Source organism: Anarhichas minor, unplaced genomic scaffold (genome assembly GCF_050575085.1).
Source record: "Anarhichas minor isolate MPS153535 unplaced genomic scaffold, ASM5057508v1 ptg000074l, whole genome shotgun sequence".
NCBI lineage: Eukaryota > Metazoa > Chordata > Actinopteri > Perciformes > Anarhichadidae > Anarhichas > Anarhichas minor.
In genome coordinates this window covers 4,492,246-4,507,186 of record NW_027466520.1, presented here as the reverse complement: position 1 = coordinate 4,507,186, position 14,941 = coordinate 4,492,246, and the positions used below count along the sequence as shown (strand labels likewise).

Sequence of the window (14,941 nt, the reverse complement as noted above, 5' to 3'; positions counted from 1 at the left end):
TTAGGATTTCGAAGACTTTATTTTACACTTAACGAATACAGTGCTCGTATCCAAAAATCAAAAGACTTTAGGGAAAATAAACTATTTTACATCTCTGTAAACAAGAGGACAGAACTGGATGTGAGTAAAATAAGTTGCTTTGGATTCTGGCTTGAGAGCCCCATGGCTGCATAGATCCTACTTCATCTTAGTCTCACTGTACGCTGCTGCTGCTGCTGCTGCTCACCCCGTCGTCCATGGAACTGAAAATGGCTGAACTGGTCAAAAAGATGGTCGCATAACTAATGCTAGTACAACAGCCATTTATGAAATATCAACCGAATCCAATGCACTTTAACAAGTTAAGTGACTTTGTGGTTTGCAGTAACTTCACAAGTTATGAGCTCTTCATTATGAGCTCTTACAGTAAAGCTTTGTTTATGTCAGACAGGAAAAGTGTCAAAGAAACAAGTTTGGCCAAACTGCTGCTACCAGGACGAATATGTTCAGTTTCTCACAACAAAGTTCTAACACGACTCGTGTTCTCATTACCACATATTCCAGTTAAAACGACACCACTTTATCACAGATCAACTTCTCTTATCGTACCAACTTACGAAACATTTGTTTTAACAAATTGTGGTACAACAAGAAAAAACAATCAACGCCTACGTAGACCAATTATGTAGCATAATGATCCCGACATCGAGCAGGATGGTACTAAGTGTGCACTGTCGTAATGAAATAACAAAATGAGAAACTGAGCAAATAGTGTCATGGTGGCAACACAATACTTTTTATCATCTTTCACGTGTGTCTAGTGTTTCCTGCATGTACTGTACAATTAATAGTGCCAATTATTCACGCTAACCTAACAAAGAAATGGACCTAAATCTAATAAACATCCCATTTTGAAATGCATTCTCATAAATCCAACATGACGTGAAGCTTCAATGTTAGTTTTAATAACTCCGACTTCACATCCAAAAAAAGATTTAGTTGAACTGACAACTTGTTATTTAGGTTTTAATTGAATTCAAACATATCAGGCTGATAGTCTTTACAGTCGGAAAATACATGCTGTGTTATAAGTTACATTTCCAACATTTAATATGTTCCTGCCGGTCACCTCAAAAAGCTCCGAGGAGAAACGGTTCCGACCTATAGGGCTTCACATAAAGCGTTAACGTTTGTCGGGTGGAGTTGTTCCAGAGACAAAGGGCTGCAGTGTATGTCTATATATGTAAACGTTGTTAATGGCCTAGTTTTTAAACCACCAGGCTCTCGTTTCAGGTTTTAACTTGGTAGTGGCTGTGATTGACAGATTAGTGGCCCGAGCTGCGTATGAAACAGTGCAAATAGGAGTGTTTCAGTTATGCTGCTTCAGTATCCAGACGGCAGCGTGTTTCCGGGGATAAAAGGAGGACCGCAGCAGTCGGATGCTCAGGTACAGTATGCACGGACCAACGGAAGCTCTCGATGCTCACTGGGCTTCCCACTCCTCATCCGAGACGTCGTCGGGGGGAATGCTGCGGGTGTTGCTCGCTCGGATGCTGCTGATGTTGGTGAAAGAGAGGAGGCTGGCAATACCCATCATACTCACGCCGGTGCCGTCCAGGTTCACCTGAGCCAGAGGCATGTTTTTCAAGAACTTTAGACCTGAGGGGGAGAACAAAAAAAAAAACGTATAAAAATGCATCGCGATTGTTCACCCGTGTGAGAAAAGGTCACATTTATGTGTGGTGATGGAGTCAAGGTCAGTGATTGTAGACCTCACCATGGTCTGTGATCCGCGTGCGGCTGAGGTTGAGCTTCACAAGTTGATTGCAGCGGATCAGACCTCTCCTCACTACTGTGTCGCCCACCTGAGTGCTGGCTAACCCCAGTACCTAAAAAACATTAACAAGCATATTAAAACGAGATCATTTCAGACATTTGAACTCGTTACCATTATCGACAATACGGGCAGAGGTTCGCATGGAGACAAAATACAAATTAACTGCAAGTCTCCAAATTAGTTCCAAAGCAGCAAATTTCTCAACAATTTCTTCAACCACGCTGGTGCTAGACAGTAAAATCACCTGGAGGTGCGGCAGACAGGTGACGAGTTCGGCCACTCCTCGGCTGGTGACCGCCGTTCGGTCCAAACAGAGCTCCTGCAGCTCCTGCAGGCCTCGCAGCGAGGGGAGCCCTGCATCCGTCACCTGTGTGTTGCTCAGTGACAGCTTCTTCAACCTACGCAACGACGTACACGCAACACTCCTGTCAATATCTCTGCTGTCATCATACCGAGACAGCTGTTATAATGACCTGCATGTGTCGTACGGTGTGGGAATAACCTGTTCATGGTGGAGAGCTGGCAGACTCCCTGGTCCGTGACTTGTGTGTAGTCCGTCAGGTCCAGCTCTAAGAGCAGAGACAGTCTAGAGAGGAAGGACAACCCGCTGTCTGTCACCAAGTGGCGTCCTGGGAGGGTCAGCTGAGTCAACTTTAAACCTGGAAGGAAACCTCTTATTTTTAAGAGTTCGATTCACCGCAGACCCCGTCATTTCTTTCTTTCCATTTTACGTACCTGAGATGATCTGCAGGGCGTGATCACCATCTGCTACGGGGATTCCCGCCACACTGAGGGACGACAGGGCAGGGTGGGTGGCGAGGTGCTCCAGAGAGCTTTCCGTCACGCATGTCCCATCCAGGATGAGAGTCTGCAGGATGGACAGCTCCGCCAATGCCGACACATCACTGACCTGGCAGAACAAGACCCCACGAAGACGAAGAAACGTCATGAGAAAAAAAAAAAAAAAAACATAAAACGATAAACCGGCTGGTCAGTTAACAGACGTGACGGCCAGATGTGGCCGGTAGAGCCGTGGTACCTTCGTCTGCTTGATGCTGAGGAGCCTCAGTTGTGGCACACAGGTGGGCAGGACTGCCAGTGTGGCTTCAGTCACAGCTGTTTGGTTCAGGCTGAGCTGAGAGAGACAGGACGGAGCAGACTGGAGGTACAACACCATCCCAGCATCTGTCACTTTGGTCTGGTCCAGCGACAGGAAACACAGGCTCTTTAAACCTTGTAGACACAGAGAAGGGAAATGTGTTGATGTTTGGCAATAACCATTCAGCACAGAGCAGCTTATAATGGGATCTGGCGTCCTCGCAGGACAGTTTTTGGAAAGCCTAACCTGTGATGTGCTGCAGACAGGAGTTGGTCAGTTTGCTACAAGAGGCCAGGTTGAGGTACTGGAGTTTGAGCAGACTGGAAATGATTGACAGCCCGGAATCTGGACAGAACACGTTTAGGAGATTCAAATGAAACGGCACATTGAGCAAAAAATATCGCAGAAGTTAACATGGCAACTGAAAAGCCCAAAATTTCCACCCAGAAATGAACTTCTGTACCAGTGATGAGAGGAGAGCTGACCAGACTCAGGTGCTTCAGTGCCGTGAAGGCCCGTAACTGCCGCAGGAGCTCGTTGGTGGAGTAAGGGTAGCAGTTCAGGACAAACTTCTGCAACGGGCAGCCGAAGAAGAGCTCCAGGGTGCGCGGACGCAGGAGCCTCTCGCGGGACATGTGGTTGAGCAGAAGCTCCGCTAGCTCCGGGGTGAGGCATGCCAGACTGCTGCTGTACTGCATGCTGGGAGCTGAGGGCCAAGAGTGACCACAGTGAGTAGAACAAAGCGACGAGACACGGTTTCACGTCAGTGGATATCCTACGTGGTCTCTCACCAGTCATGAGGTGGACGGTTGCGCGGGTCGCCAAGGCACATAGGGACGGCACGCTGGGTGCCCTGAAGGGTTTTTTAGGGGGTGACGGTTGTCCCTGGGAGGCTCGGGGGTCTTCTTGCTGTGCAGCTCTTTGAAGACGCTCCACTGCAGCCAGACCTGCAGCTCCAGGGGCCTCCCGACCTCCAGCATCCTCAGGCTCCGCTGGGTCCTCCTCCGGAGCCTCCCTGAAACACACAGAAACGCAACTCTCTTTTATAATAATTAATGTCAGCCAATTAATAGATTCTTCTCCAAATAAAATACAACAGAGCTTAACAATAAAAGTGCCAAAGCCCTAAACAGGGGCTCCCTCAGAATGATTCATTATAACCAGCTGCTAAACACACAACACAAAAACAACTGCATCTATAATACATATAAAGTTACACGAGTTTACAGTTGTGACATTAGCTCCATTCTGTCTAGAACACCCACCTTAGGCGGTTGCCTTGCTCTGGCCAAGCGTGCCGCGCCTCAAATTCTCCACGGAACCGATTGTCCGGGAAGAAAGGCAGCCGCGGCATTCCTGTGAAAACAACAAAAGTAACGATCGTAAGATGTCACAAAGAAGTCGTCCCCAACATCAAAACCAGCTGATACAGATACAGTAAAAGTCATTACGATGAAAAAATAAAAAAAGTTGCATTTCTATATCCCACACCTTTAATCAACAGTAGGCAAAATGTAGGTCAAAGGAGGGATGAGGTGCCGTACCGTTAAGCATGTAAGGTGGATCTTCCTCATCTCCTTGTTCCTCATCGACTTCTATGCCCGCAGCTTCCTCGGCATTACCAGTAACCATCCTGTTGCCTCGGCCTGTTGAACAGCACCAGGAATGTCAAATAATGACCAAACAGCTATCTAAATAACAGTTTTTGCATAAGCTACTACAGTAATACTGTACACAACAAATACGCTCTGATGACTTTGTGAGTTAGGGCAGCAAAGCAGCTTACAATCTGTTTTTTTTTACACAGTATTTAATACCTACCCCAGAAGTGAGATGGCCCAGTCAGAGAAGGACCAACTCCAGGAATCCCTGCGTAGTTCACCGCCTCCTCCCACAGCTGGTTGGGTAGTGGAGGAGGGAGAACCAGGTCCTGCCCTCCCGCCCCCTCCAGGACCGGGACGTGTGGCTGAGGACACGCATCACAGGGAGAGGGCTCAATGTGTCCCACTGACGGCGGATTCGCGGGACTCGGTGGATCCTGAGGAGTCTCGGGAGGAGTGGTCTGAATGCACAGTGCGGCGTTGGGAGTGAGGCCAAGAGAGTGCAGCGAACAAGCGAGCTCCGCCTCCCCGAAGCGCTTCCGTGGAAAACCCTGGAGCAGAGAAAAGGAGGGTAGGGAGGGGTGACGCCCGGTGATGTGCTCCATGACGCTGCGCAGAGGGGCGTCGGCTGGGAAGCGCTCACGCATCGACTCGCCGGATGGCAGACGAATCTGCAGCAAAAACAAACAAACACATGAGGTTTTACAATTCTGTAATTTGACGGTATCTACATCAAAAATGAAAAATCTCCTCACCATGAGGACGCAGTTGTTATCCACATTAGTCTGAATCTGTCCTCCAAGCTTCTCCCCTTGAGCACTGGGAGGAGACGTCTCTGTGGCAGCGCTGGTCTGCTTCTTCTGCTGCAAACTCCTCCGATCCTCAGCTATCCGCTTCAACACAGACTCACGCTCCTGAACACACACACACACACAAGGCAAGAGGTCAGTTCTGACATTCACATTCTGTGTGGTAACAGGCAAGTTGCCAGTCCGGCTGAGTTGGCACTGTCCGGGCACCAGAAGTTCTGCTGACCTGTTTCTTTTGTCTTCTCTCTGTTCTAGCCTCATGTGCAACGCGTTGCCTCTGCTGCTCTTCAAAGTCACTCTTGTCTTGTTTAATGCGCGACTCAACTGGTAGTGGGTCTGGGGACAGGTTGCCTGACTGTGAGGGTCTCAGCAACAATGAAGGGGATGCTGTTTAAGATTAAAACAAAATTAATTTTGCTCCCTGAACCATTAATTTCTTAAAGTCCTATTGAAAACTTCAATGACAGATATTACAATGGTTAATTAACTTCCATATGACTCTATCGTTAAAAGCAACCTGCTTGGTATTATACCTCTGCTGTCAGAAGGAGATGTATGCATCTCTGAAGTGCCCGCTGCCTCTTTGGGCAGGTTGAAAGCAGAAATTGCCGTCTCAGCCGGCTGTGATGACTGCTTGACCAACCTGTGATGTGGATACTGACCCTGCAAGAGCCTGTCGACAAATAAGAGACGGATATAGAATTATTTTACTCAACATCGTGGTCTTTTAGACACTGAATGGAAATTATATCAGCATTTTAAATGAATGCTAGCTATTTAAGAAAAGAGCTGGGGAAAAACTCACCACTCAGCTGCGTCTGACACAGAGAAATGCCCGGCCTGTACAGCTGCCTGGATCTGCTCCTCTGGGAAGCCCATCTCACCGAGGATGAGGAATAACTCCCCAATCGTCTGCAAAACAAGAAAATAGAAACTCGTCAAAAAAAGACACGTCCTGAAAAAGGATTGACCTCTTTGTTTGTTTGTTTTCGCTTATAAGTTATGCACAACCAATGGCTGCTGGGGTACAGTTTGTCTGGCTCCTGATGTCCTTCAGAGCATTTTCAGTTATTGTTTAAGATGCATTAAAAACACACATTTTAGACCTGTTTTTACTTTGCTTATGGTCTCTATTCTAGTTTTATTGTTGCCTCGTTTGATCAGCCATGTGCAGTTTGTAGGGGTGCCAACGCCACAATCCAATAAATCCATAAATTCAGTATCCAGTTATTTCTATTTTTGATAGAACTACTTCACACCGTGCAACATTACGTTTCCCTTACTAATGTATGCTGCACAGAGGCACTATAATTTACTTTGCATATAGAGTTAAAGATGGTTATGGTCTATAGCTTCTATGCTCGTCTTATTATTGTATTTCCTACTTTTATTTACACTGTATTTTGCCTCAGCTGTGGGATGAATGAAGTACACCATCTATCTATTTATCTGCAATTTGGCAGTTGCAGTAACAGCTGTTATCAAAGAAATATTAATACACAATATAAGAATATTATAAGGGCTCTAAATAGGTACAGGTGAGAATGCTTAATTGTTGCTTTTAACCTTCAACTCATGTGCATGCTATCTACCAATACCAGTCCGTGTTTAATAAACGTGGACAAGCTACAACATATTTATTTGTCCTTCCTTTAATCTGACTGGAGCCGACCTGCAGATTCGCCGTTGGACTCTTTCATTCTAAGTTCATATCTGTTAGCAAAGTTTTTAGCCGTTAATTAGCCTCTATCGGGGTAAATGCATTAATTTACCCTGATACATTTATTTCAAATAAACCAACAGATGACAAGCTAACACACAGCTAACGCTAGTTTTGTTGTTGTGTCTGTGGCACAGTGAGGGCTGTCAACAAACGACGTTAGCATTGCGGCTAACAATTAGCACGAAGGGGAACGATGGCGATGCTAAAAGAAGCTAGCAAGCTAACATCCGTGTGCAGCGCAGTGTCACGTCAAAACGCAGCTCGGTGGTCTGCGGCTTACCGGAGGGGCGGCAGAACTCATCCCGTCGGTTCAATGTTTATGGATGTATATCGAAGTAACGCTAATATTAAATTACAACTTTGTTGACTTCCTGGTTGGGTCCTGCAGCGACGCTTTCTTATGCTAGCAGCATCGATCGAGCCCCTTTGAGTTGCAGATTGACAGAATATCAACAAAAAACCAGCCTATCAACACCGCGGAGAGCCAGCGGTGCGCAAATCCAGCCAACCCTCTCGATGATTGACAGGTTCAAACACCAACCGCCGCCCTCACAAAAACGTTATCGCCTATGCCTAAACATATCTGCGTAGTCTGCGGAGGTTGCTTTTCATTTAACAGTATAATTTATTAAACGTGACTCAGACAGATCATAGCAAAATTAAACCAAATAAAAATAAATTAAGAAAGAAAGGATTTATATGATAAATATTATATTTTCCAGGTGAAAGTCCTGGCTTCAGTAGCAGCAAACAACCAGTAGGGGTCACTGTTGACTATACCTTCTCCAATCCCATGACATAGAAGGTATTACTACCACTACTACAGGAATAGTAGGTGATACTATTAGTGATAATAAATGTAATTACATGAGATAAGGTAATCATAAACTTGCTACTGAATAGAGTGTGATAGGAAGACAAGTATCTGAACAGCTAGATAAACTATATAAACAAGTAGCCTTTTATTCTGGAAGGAATTAATGTTTCCTACCGGTGTTACAAAATACTGTTTATCCCTTCTTCTTTATAAATATATCCAACTACAGTTAGATAGATAGATCAGATAAACACATATAAAGGCAGGCAGCAAAGGCAGGTATGTCCAAAGTGGAAGCAGGAAGGCGGATAAATAACGTAAACAGGCTGAGGTCATTAGCAGACATTTGGGCAGATAGAGTAAACAAAGGCTGGACCTCTATGGCTATGAGGCACAATAGCTGATCTGACATCTGGCAAAGAGTGTGAGTTATGGGCCTGGTGCATATACTTGGTGACTAATTAGGGGAAATGAGGGGCAGGTGTGCAGGCAGGTGAGAGTTAACAGCAGAGCTACAGGACATGTTGAGGAATATGGGCCAGACAACATGAAAATATACTGAAATGATGCTGAAAACATGACAATATGGTCATTTGATGAAACATTAATCAAGGAATGTGCACTATAAGCACAGCTCGGAAAAAAGTGCTTCAAGACACGGCCTCAAGATCAGGTAAAGCAGGACCTATACCTTAACTTATGCTAGTGGATACTGTGCTTTATTGGTATATCAAACACATTTGGTATTACTCTCGCACAACCCAGATGATAATTAGTAATCCTGGAGCCTTTTGGGGCTCTTGGCTAGCTTCTAATTGAATTAATTAATTACATTTATCATGCATTCTGTTCTTCCTTCCTTTTATTCTTTAAAGTTCCCCAACAAGTGGGCAATAGCCTACTTAATTGTATCTATCTGGGGCCTATTTTGATTTAGCTTAGATTTGTTTTATGATGATAATAATAATGTTGAAACAATGTTAGTTCTCCAAGGAGAGTAAACTGAGCCTCGCTGAGATAACAACTTACATTTTCAATATCTATTTGAGTAGAGAAACAGGAAAAGAGCAGGAAACTCTACTGAAGAGCCTTCAGACCTTGCGCACAACCTGTTTCATCTTCTCCCCTCTGGTCGGCGCTACAGAGCTCTGTACCTCGAAACAACTACACACAAGAGCGGGTTCTAACAGGTCTGATGAACAGTAACCAGCAGCTAAATGACACAATATATTTATTTTATGGTTTAAAAATACACTTTTTTTTTACAACATGTACATTATATGCATGTCCGTATATATCCACCTCTGTCATGTTATTAAAGAAAAACAATATTTATTCCAGCATATTTGCACACCTTTGCAGTGTCCTGCAGAAACAGATTTTACACATACACATACATTTCTGCACGTTTAATTTATATTTAATGTGTTCCTGTTTATGTTGTTGGGCGTACTGCGCATCATAACGGTAAAAGACGAACCTCCTTCAGGCTGTCATCAGAATGAATCATGATTCACAGCGCAGGCGCAACAACTTCTCTCGAAAAAATGGCGACAAGTTGCCAGAAATTAAAGTATAACCGGAAATCGATTAATGTTGACTTCAAAATAAAAGCGTGGCATTGCGTTAAAAATAAGCCAATGACTGTATTATGCTGTAATATACTATTTTTCTAAATATAATTTGATTAAAATGTACTCTGTATTGAATATAAAATGTTTTAGTCGTGGTAAATGCACGCCTTCGCTAACGCTCGTCACGTCGGGATTTTAATCTGAATTCCATACCGGAAAGGAAAGTGTTTATATATTCTGCGTCTTGATGCCGGTTGAGCAAGTCACTCGGACAGAGTTTGAGGCGAGTACCAGGCACCGGTGAGTGAATATGACAATGTGTGCGTGTCTGTAAGCCTCAGAAGGATTTGTGAAATCACGTTTTTCGCTTTGAGCTCTTTGTTGTTTTAAAAAGCTGCGATGAACTGGCTTTAACCGTTGACTTATCTTCTTCCTGCATTGACAGCCACCAACTGCCACACATGCACCAAAGTGTCCATTGGTGCTGCTGGTGGATGACTTCGCTTTGTTCCTCGGCTTGTTAGTCGGTTATTAGAGGAGAGAAAGTCCTGTAAGTGTGCTCAAACTCAACTTTTTGTCGTGGTTTAAGCCTCCTCACAGACGGGTGGATAGTGAGCGATAATGTCAACGATAACGTCTCTCATCCTAGCAAGCTAGCGTCTCTCCTTCATTCCATGTTCATGTCATATTGTACCATAGATTTGGAGATGAAAGTGGAGCACACTAATGAGGGAGCATAATGAAGCATTATGCAACAAAAAACAATTAACAGAGGCCCAAAGAAGTTGCTATTAAAGCGCTATCGTAGTTAAGAAGTATTCGATTTATAATGATGTAAAACAAAAGTAAAACTGTAACCAGCAAATATTCTGTCTTTTTCTGCTGTGTGCTTTTTCACAGCAGACATTTTGAAACGCAGGTGAAACTAATATCATTAATTGCTGCATTAAAATGATGACTGGCGCTGAGCCATGCTTTGTGTTACGAGTTTTGTGACAAGTCAAAACGTCTGCTTTGTAAAAGTTCTACAGTATGAATCTGAGAAAACAAGAGTGCTCTGATGCTAAGCTATTGAGACAGACGTATGACATGTAAGGTACAGGAAAAGAAAACCGGCGATGCTCATGAAGGACATGCCAGTCAAATCCAAAATATTTGGAAGTTTATCTTGCTCTTGAGGTCAGTGTCAACATCGAGACATGTGTAAAACAGTTTAGGAAGTTTCATTTGTACGACAGAAATGGAGAAAATTCAACGTGGCTCCTTTTAATTTCGATGTTTTGTGTGCCATGGACCCATTTGAAACCCTCTCCAGGCTCCCTGCAGGTCCCTGCACCCTAGTTTGTGAACCATGGTCCCTGGATTGTTTGTGTCACATGGCTATTAGATCTCAGGACATGCCCTCTGGCTGCATGGGAGGAAGGATGTGTCTCTCTTCTGCTGACTCACCAATATCATCACCATGTGCACTGCAGGTTATTTGAGGAGATATTGGACTTTGATGCAAAGCAGAGACGATTATCTGTCTGCAGCGGTTTGATTTACTTAGGTTTTATAATCTCTAACCATAATAATAGTCCAAGGACTCGTACAATCTGAAATGTTTGTCTTGCTAAATCTGACCTTGTTCGATTCACGCTCTCAAACTCCAGAGTGCTTCGGCTTCCTTTTAGTCGTGTGATCCTGCGCGGGTGCTTTTGACACATCGGATAGATCCGTCTTATCCGCGTGACCACAGTCTCGGCTTTTTTTTATTTGTTTTCCTTCGCCTCAGTGCAATACGTCAAACAGACTTATTGTAAACTGATTCGTGACAACAATGGTTTGTTTGCCCTGAGAGAAAAAAAAAGACTGTCAAACAGTTGAGCAAAGTGTCTCCGCATTCTTGTTGGAAATTGCTTGGTCATGCAGAAGACGAGGAAGGAAAAGAGGCTGATGATAAGCTTTTTTTTTTTTTTTTTTTTTTGTCGTGGCCTCTTGGGTCTTCATGTTTATTTTACCTTCCCCTCTGCAGATAAACAGACCCAGAGTTTAGTTACACCAGGCCTAAACATCGGCCTCATCCTAACCTAAACACTGTTATTTTAGGTCTGTTTACTATTAGATATTGTGAAGTCCCACCATATATAGTTCAGTTTGCGTGTTTGGCCGTCGCTCTGCTGGAGACCGCTAAGTTGCATTTGATTACTATTAAGCGCTTTGGCAGTGCACCTTGGAACGTGCATGGTGTGGCCTACCGTCCTCCCACTTTAAACTTTTTTTTTTTTTTTAAACGTTTGTGGTCTCTTTGGAGCATCTAATTATACACTTAACTGCATAAGACATAGCCGGGCGTCCTCACTGTTGTCTTCCTTTCCCATGTGGGTGTAAGAGATTTTGTGGTTGTGTTGTTTGTCCAGAAAATGGATAATGGCTGATTTGTATTTTACCTTTTTTGTTTGTTTTGAGGCCTTTTGTTTTGGGTCTGGGAGCCCGGGAGATATTTTAACTCCCTTCCCAGTCTTGAGTCTCAAGAGAGTAAATTCAGTTATTACAAGTGCACCGGGTCAAATCTCCACAATTATCATGTTTCTGTGAGAATGCGGCTTTATCTTTTGTGCAGCTGGTGCAACCGGAGCAGCCCTGGCTGAGCTTATGCCGAGGAATGACCACGCCCTAACACCTCTGGACTCACGTCTCTATGTTGACACTGAACTCAAGAGCTAGAGAAGCATATTTTATATTTTGACTGACCTGTCCTTCATAAGCATCACTAGTCTTCCTTTTCTTCCACCGACAATTACCCGACTCTGCAGTTCTCCGCAGCCCTTAAAAGATCTCGTAAATATACATCTACTTATATTCCTTGTCAACAAAGACTTATTGTTTTTGCCTCTGATTTTTGCATTATTATTTTGCATTATATTTTGATTATTTTTGCAGTTGAACAACTTTATTATCATTAAAAATAAGTATTATAAATATTTAAAAATCAAATGCAAGTGTCAAAAATATATGAAATCTACTTTTGTATCTCAAGAATACACTGATATCCTTATATCTCCAAGTCTGCTGATGAGTCTGGATTTACTATTTCATTTATATATTTCATTAGTGTGTTGCGTACATGAAGATGATGATTTAACGTCTAGACAGGCTCCATTTTTTTAGAGGAGCTGACACTTAAGTAGAATCTTTAACATCCAAGCCTCAAACAAAATAGGAATTATGAATAAACCAATGTTTGACCTTCTGTTCATTGCATGAGCTCTTTGTTGACTTGCTTGTTTATCTCTTCCACATTCCGTCGTCCTCTTGAGCGTTACTCTTTCATATTCTAACTCAGTATTATAGCTCGTTACTATACGAGCCTAAGGACGTTTCTAGTCTGCAGGCAGACGAAGTGTTTCCACGTGACATTTGTTTCCACTTCAGAGTGTGTGTTGTTGGCCTCTTACACTCTTAACCCTCCTCAAGATATAAAAATACCTGAGTGGTGAAAGCTTTTTCTTTTCTAGAGTGGAGGACAATGGACCGGCGTTATGTAAGCTGCCAGAATTAAGTTGCCTCTTCAATCCCTTTTCACCCCAAAGACAGGTGCTGTGTTAGCTGTAAGAACAGCCGCTGCTGGCTGACGGGACACAGAGCGAGATGCAGATGGGCATTCGTTGGCTTGAATGCAGCTGTTAGCTCTGTCTGTGAGACTGGAAGTGTTCCAGTGACTGTGTGCACATAACTTAGCACAGTCATGCTAAAGTGCTGGACCCCTCTAGACCCAGAGTGACGTTAGTGTGGCCGCTAAGCTGTGTGGAACAGAGCGGGGAGGTAGAGAGACGTCTGCATGCTGAGAGAGGAGCTATTTCAGGCTGAAAACACTCGGAGGCAACAGAGGCACGGCCATCAACCTACACCACCGGCAAATCCCCAAAGAGATCCCCCAAACAGGGCAGCTATCAGTGGTATACAGTGGCATCGAGGTCAGGCTTTGCATTACCAGGAGACTTGAGTGTGCGAGAGCACCGAGCGGTGTTCTGGTGAGTTTTTCTGTCAGTTCAAGCTTTGGTTGTAGTAGTCAGCTGTTGGCTTTAAAGTAAACAGTTTGTCCGGGGTTTACCACCTGAGTGCGTTTCCTTAATGTCTAGGAATAAAGCCTATCAGAGTTGTTGTGGACTTGAAGGAGAGAATAATAACAGGAAGCTGGAGGGAGAGTTTCCGAGTCGTGTTAACACTTCATAAAAGTTATCTGTTGTGTAGAATAACTTTTTAAATGTTGTTTTTGGTCTTTTTCTATTTCTTTCAGCAGAGACAATGTGGTTTGAAATGTGCATGAGATTTCTTAGGTGTAGCACAGATTCCTTTATTGGGTGACAACAAATGAACCTGGAACTATTTAAAAACCGGCTCAATTAACATTATTATTTAAATTGCCACAGCAAGAGTGAGGCCAATATTTCTATTGTGCGGTGGTGTTGTGTAATCAGCATGTTGTCTGTTGGTCATGGTTAAGATAAAGTTGTGAATCGACCTTGCACGCATGAAGTCACGGCTCTTTATATGGTGGACCACAGTGGATAATGCTATTATTAGCACACTGTGTGGATCAAGGAAAGCCCCACGCTTTGAAATGGACTTCAATTTTAGCTGCTTGTGACTTTGACTGTGTTTCTTTTCCCCCGCAAGACATGCATGTGACTCCACAGTGATCCCTCATCCCCCGGGGACAAACAATTATAACGCACACACACTCAGGTTCCTCCTGAGGTTGGGTATTTCTTTAGCCCTAAGGCTCATATAAGCTGATGTGGAATGCAGCGCTGGATTATTTGGCGAACGTGGAAAGCAACTTGTTTAGATCACAGGACTGTTCTTTGTTCGCTGCAAAACACAATTAATCTGGCGGCTTTTATGACTTTAGGTGGGCTTAATTGTGTAATAGTGTTGATTCGTCCATGACACGACAAGTTATTTTTTTCCATTGCCAAACACAATAAGAACCTGTAGCATGCCAGAGTGTATTTGAAGGAAACATTACCGTGAAACTGTACAAGTACAAGCAAATAGTCCTGGTGAACTCCAACTAAACTGGACATATTTAAAATGTCAGCACTCACAATGATATCAAAAGTCATTACCAGTTAATAATTAAAGAAGCATTCGGGAACATGTCATTGCTTTCCCACTCATTTTACGCACACTTATTAACAAAGGAATAAACATCCTGTGCCAATGTATAAACACGCAGTTCTAAAGTACACGTACTACTTTCATTTTGAACTTGATATATTCCCAATGCCTTTTGCATCGCTCAGTTCAGAAAATGGATTACTTATTCATCACTAAGCATTACAGATGTTTTAAAATGCCCTTCATGAGAGTCAAGTTGCCCGATGTTCTAAAGAAAGCCAGTGTAGTGACTCACTTCCCTGTCTTCTGTCTGTATTGTTTGAAATGAGAGAGCGCATTGATTTTGCTGCGTGTGGTGGTAAACCAGGCTTTTGTGGCGCGCCCTCTCATGTCACCCTT

The 14,941-nt window shown here is 43.6% G+C and overlaps 2 protein-coding genes across 4 annotated transcripts in view; one reads left to right on the top strand and one right to left on the bottom strand.

Annotated features, from left to right (window-relative positions):
• Positions 1-7,489, bottom strand: LOC142937369 (uncharacterized). The gene is made up of 17 exons (XM_076080244.1): positions 7,329-7,489; positions 6,131-6,237; positions 5,859-5,998; positions 5,552-5,712; positions 5,272-5,430; positions 4,737-5,187; positions 4,460-4,561; positions 4,181-4,271; positions 3,707-3,930; positions 3,379-3,621; positions 3,162-3,260; positions 2,856-3,049; positions 2,552-2,726; positions 2,319-2,475; positions 2,061-2,214; positions 1,757-1,868; positions 1-1,638 (listed from the first exon to the last, which is right to left on the bottom strand). Exons 1-17 carry the CDS (start codon positions 7,347-7,349, stop codon positions 1,463-1,465), a joined length of 2,766 nt encoding a protein of 921 aa, XP_075936359.1. The 5' UTR covers positions 7,350-7,489; the 3' UTR covers positions 1-1,462.
• Positions 7,490-9,687: 2,198 nt separating this feature from the next.
• slc4a2b (solute carrier family 4 member 2b) overlaps positions 9,688-14,941 on the top strand; it is a 35,458-nt gene continuing 30,204 nt past the window's right edge. For all 3 annotated transcript variants that reach the window (XM_076080943.1, XM_076080942.1, XM_076080944.1), the window contains exons 1-2: positions 9,688-9,739; positions 9,885-9,989. The gene's annotated coding sequence lies outside the window, so the exon portion shown is untranslated. The remainder of the gene's footprint in view (positions 9,740-9,884; positions 9,990-14,941) is intronic.

Coding starts and splice junctions, on each gene's coding strand:
- LOC142937369 (XM_076080244.1), bottom strand. CDS start 7,349: ATGAGTTCTGCCGCCCCTCCG. Junction 4,272..4,459: donor TCCACCTTACATGCTTAACG/GTACGGCACCTC, acceptor TTGTTTTCACAG/GAATGCCGCGGCTGCCTTTC. Junction 3,050..3,161: donor CTGTCTGCAGCACATCACAG/GTTAGGCTTTCC, acceptor TGTGTCTACAAG/GTTTAAAGAGCCTGTGTTTC.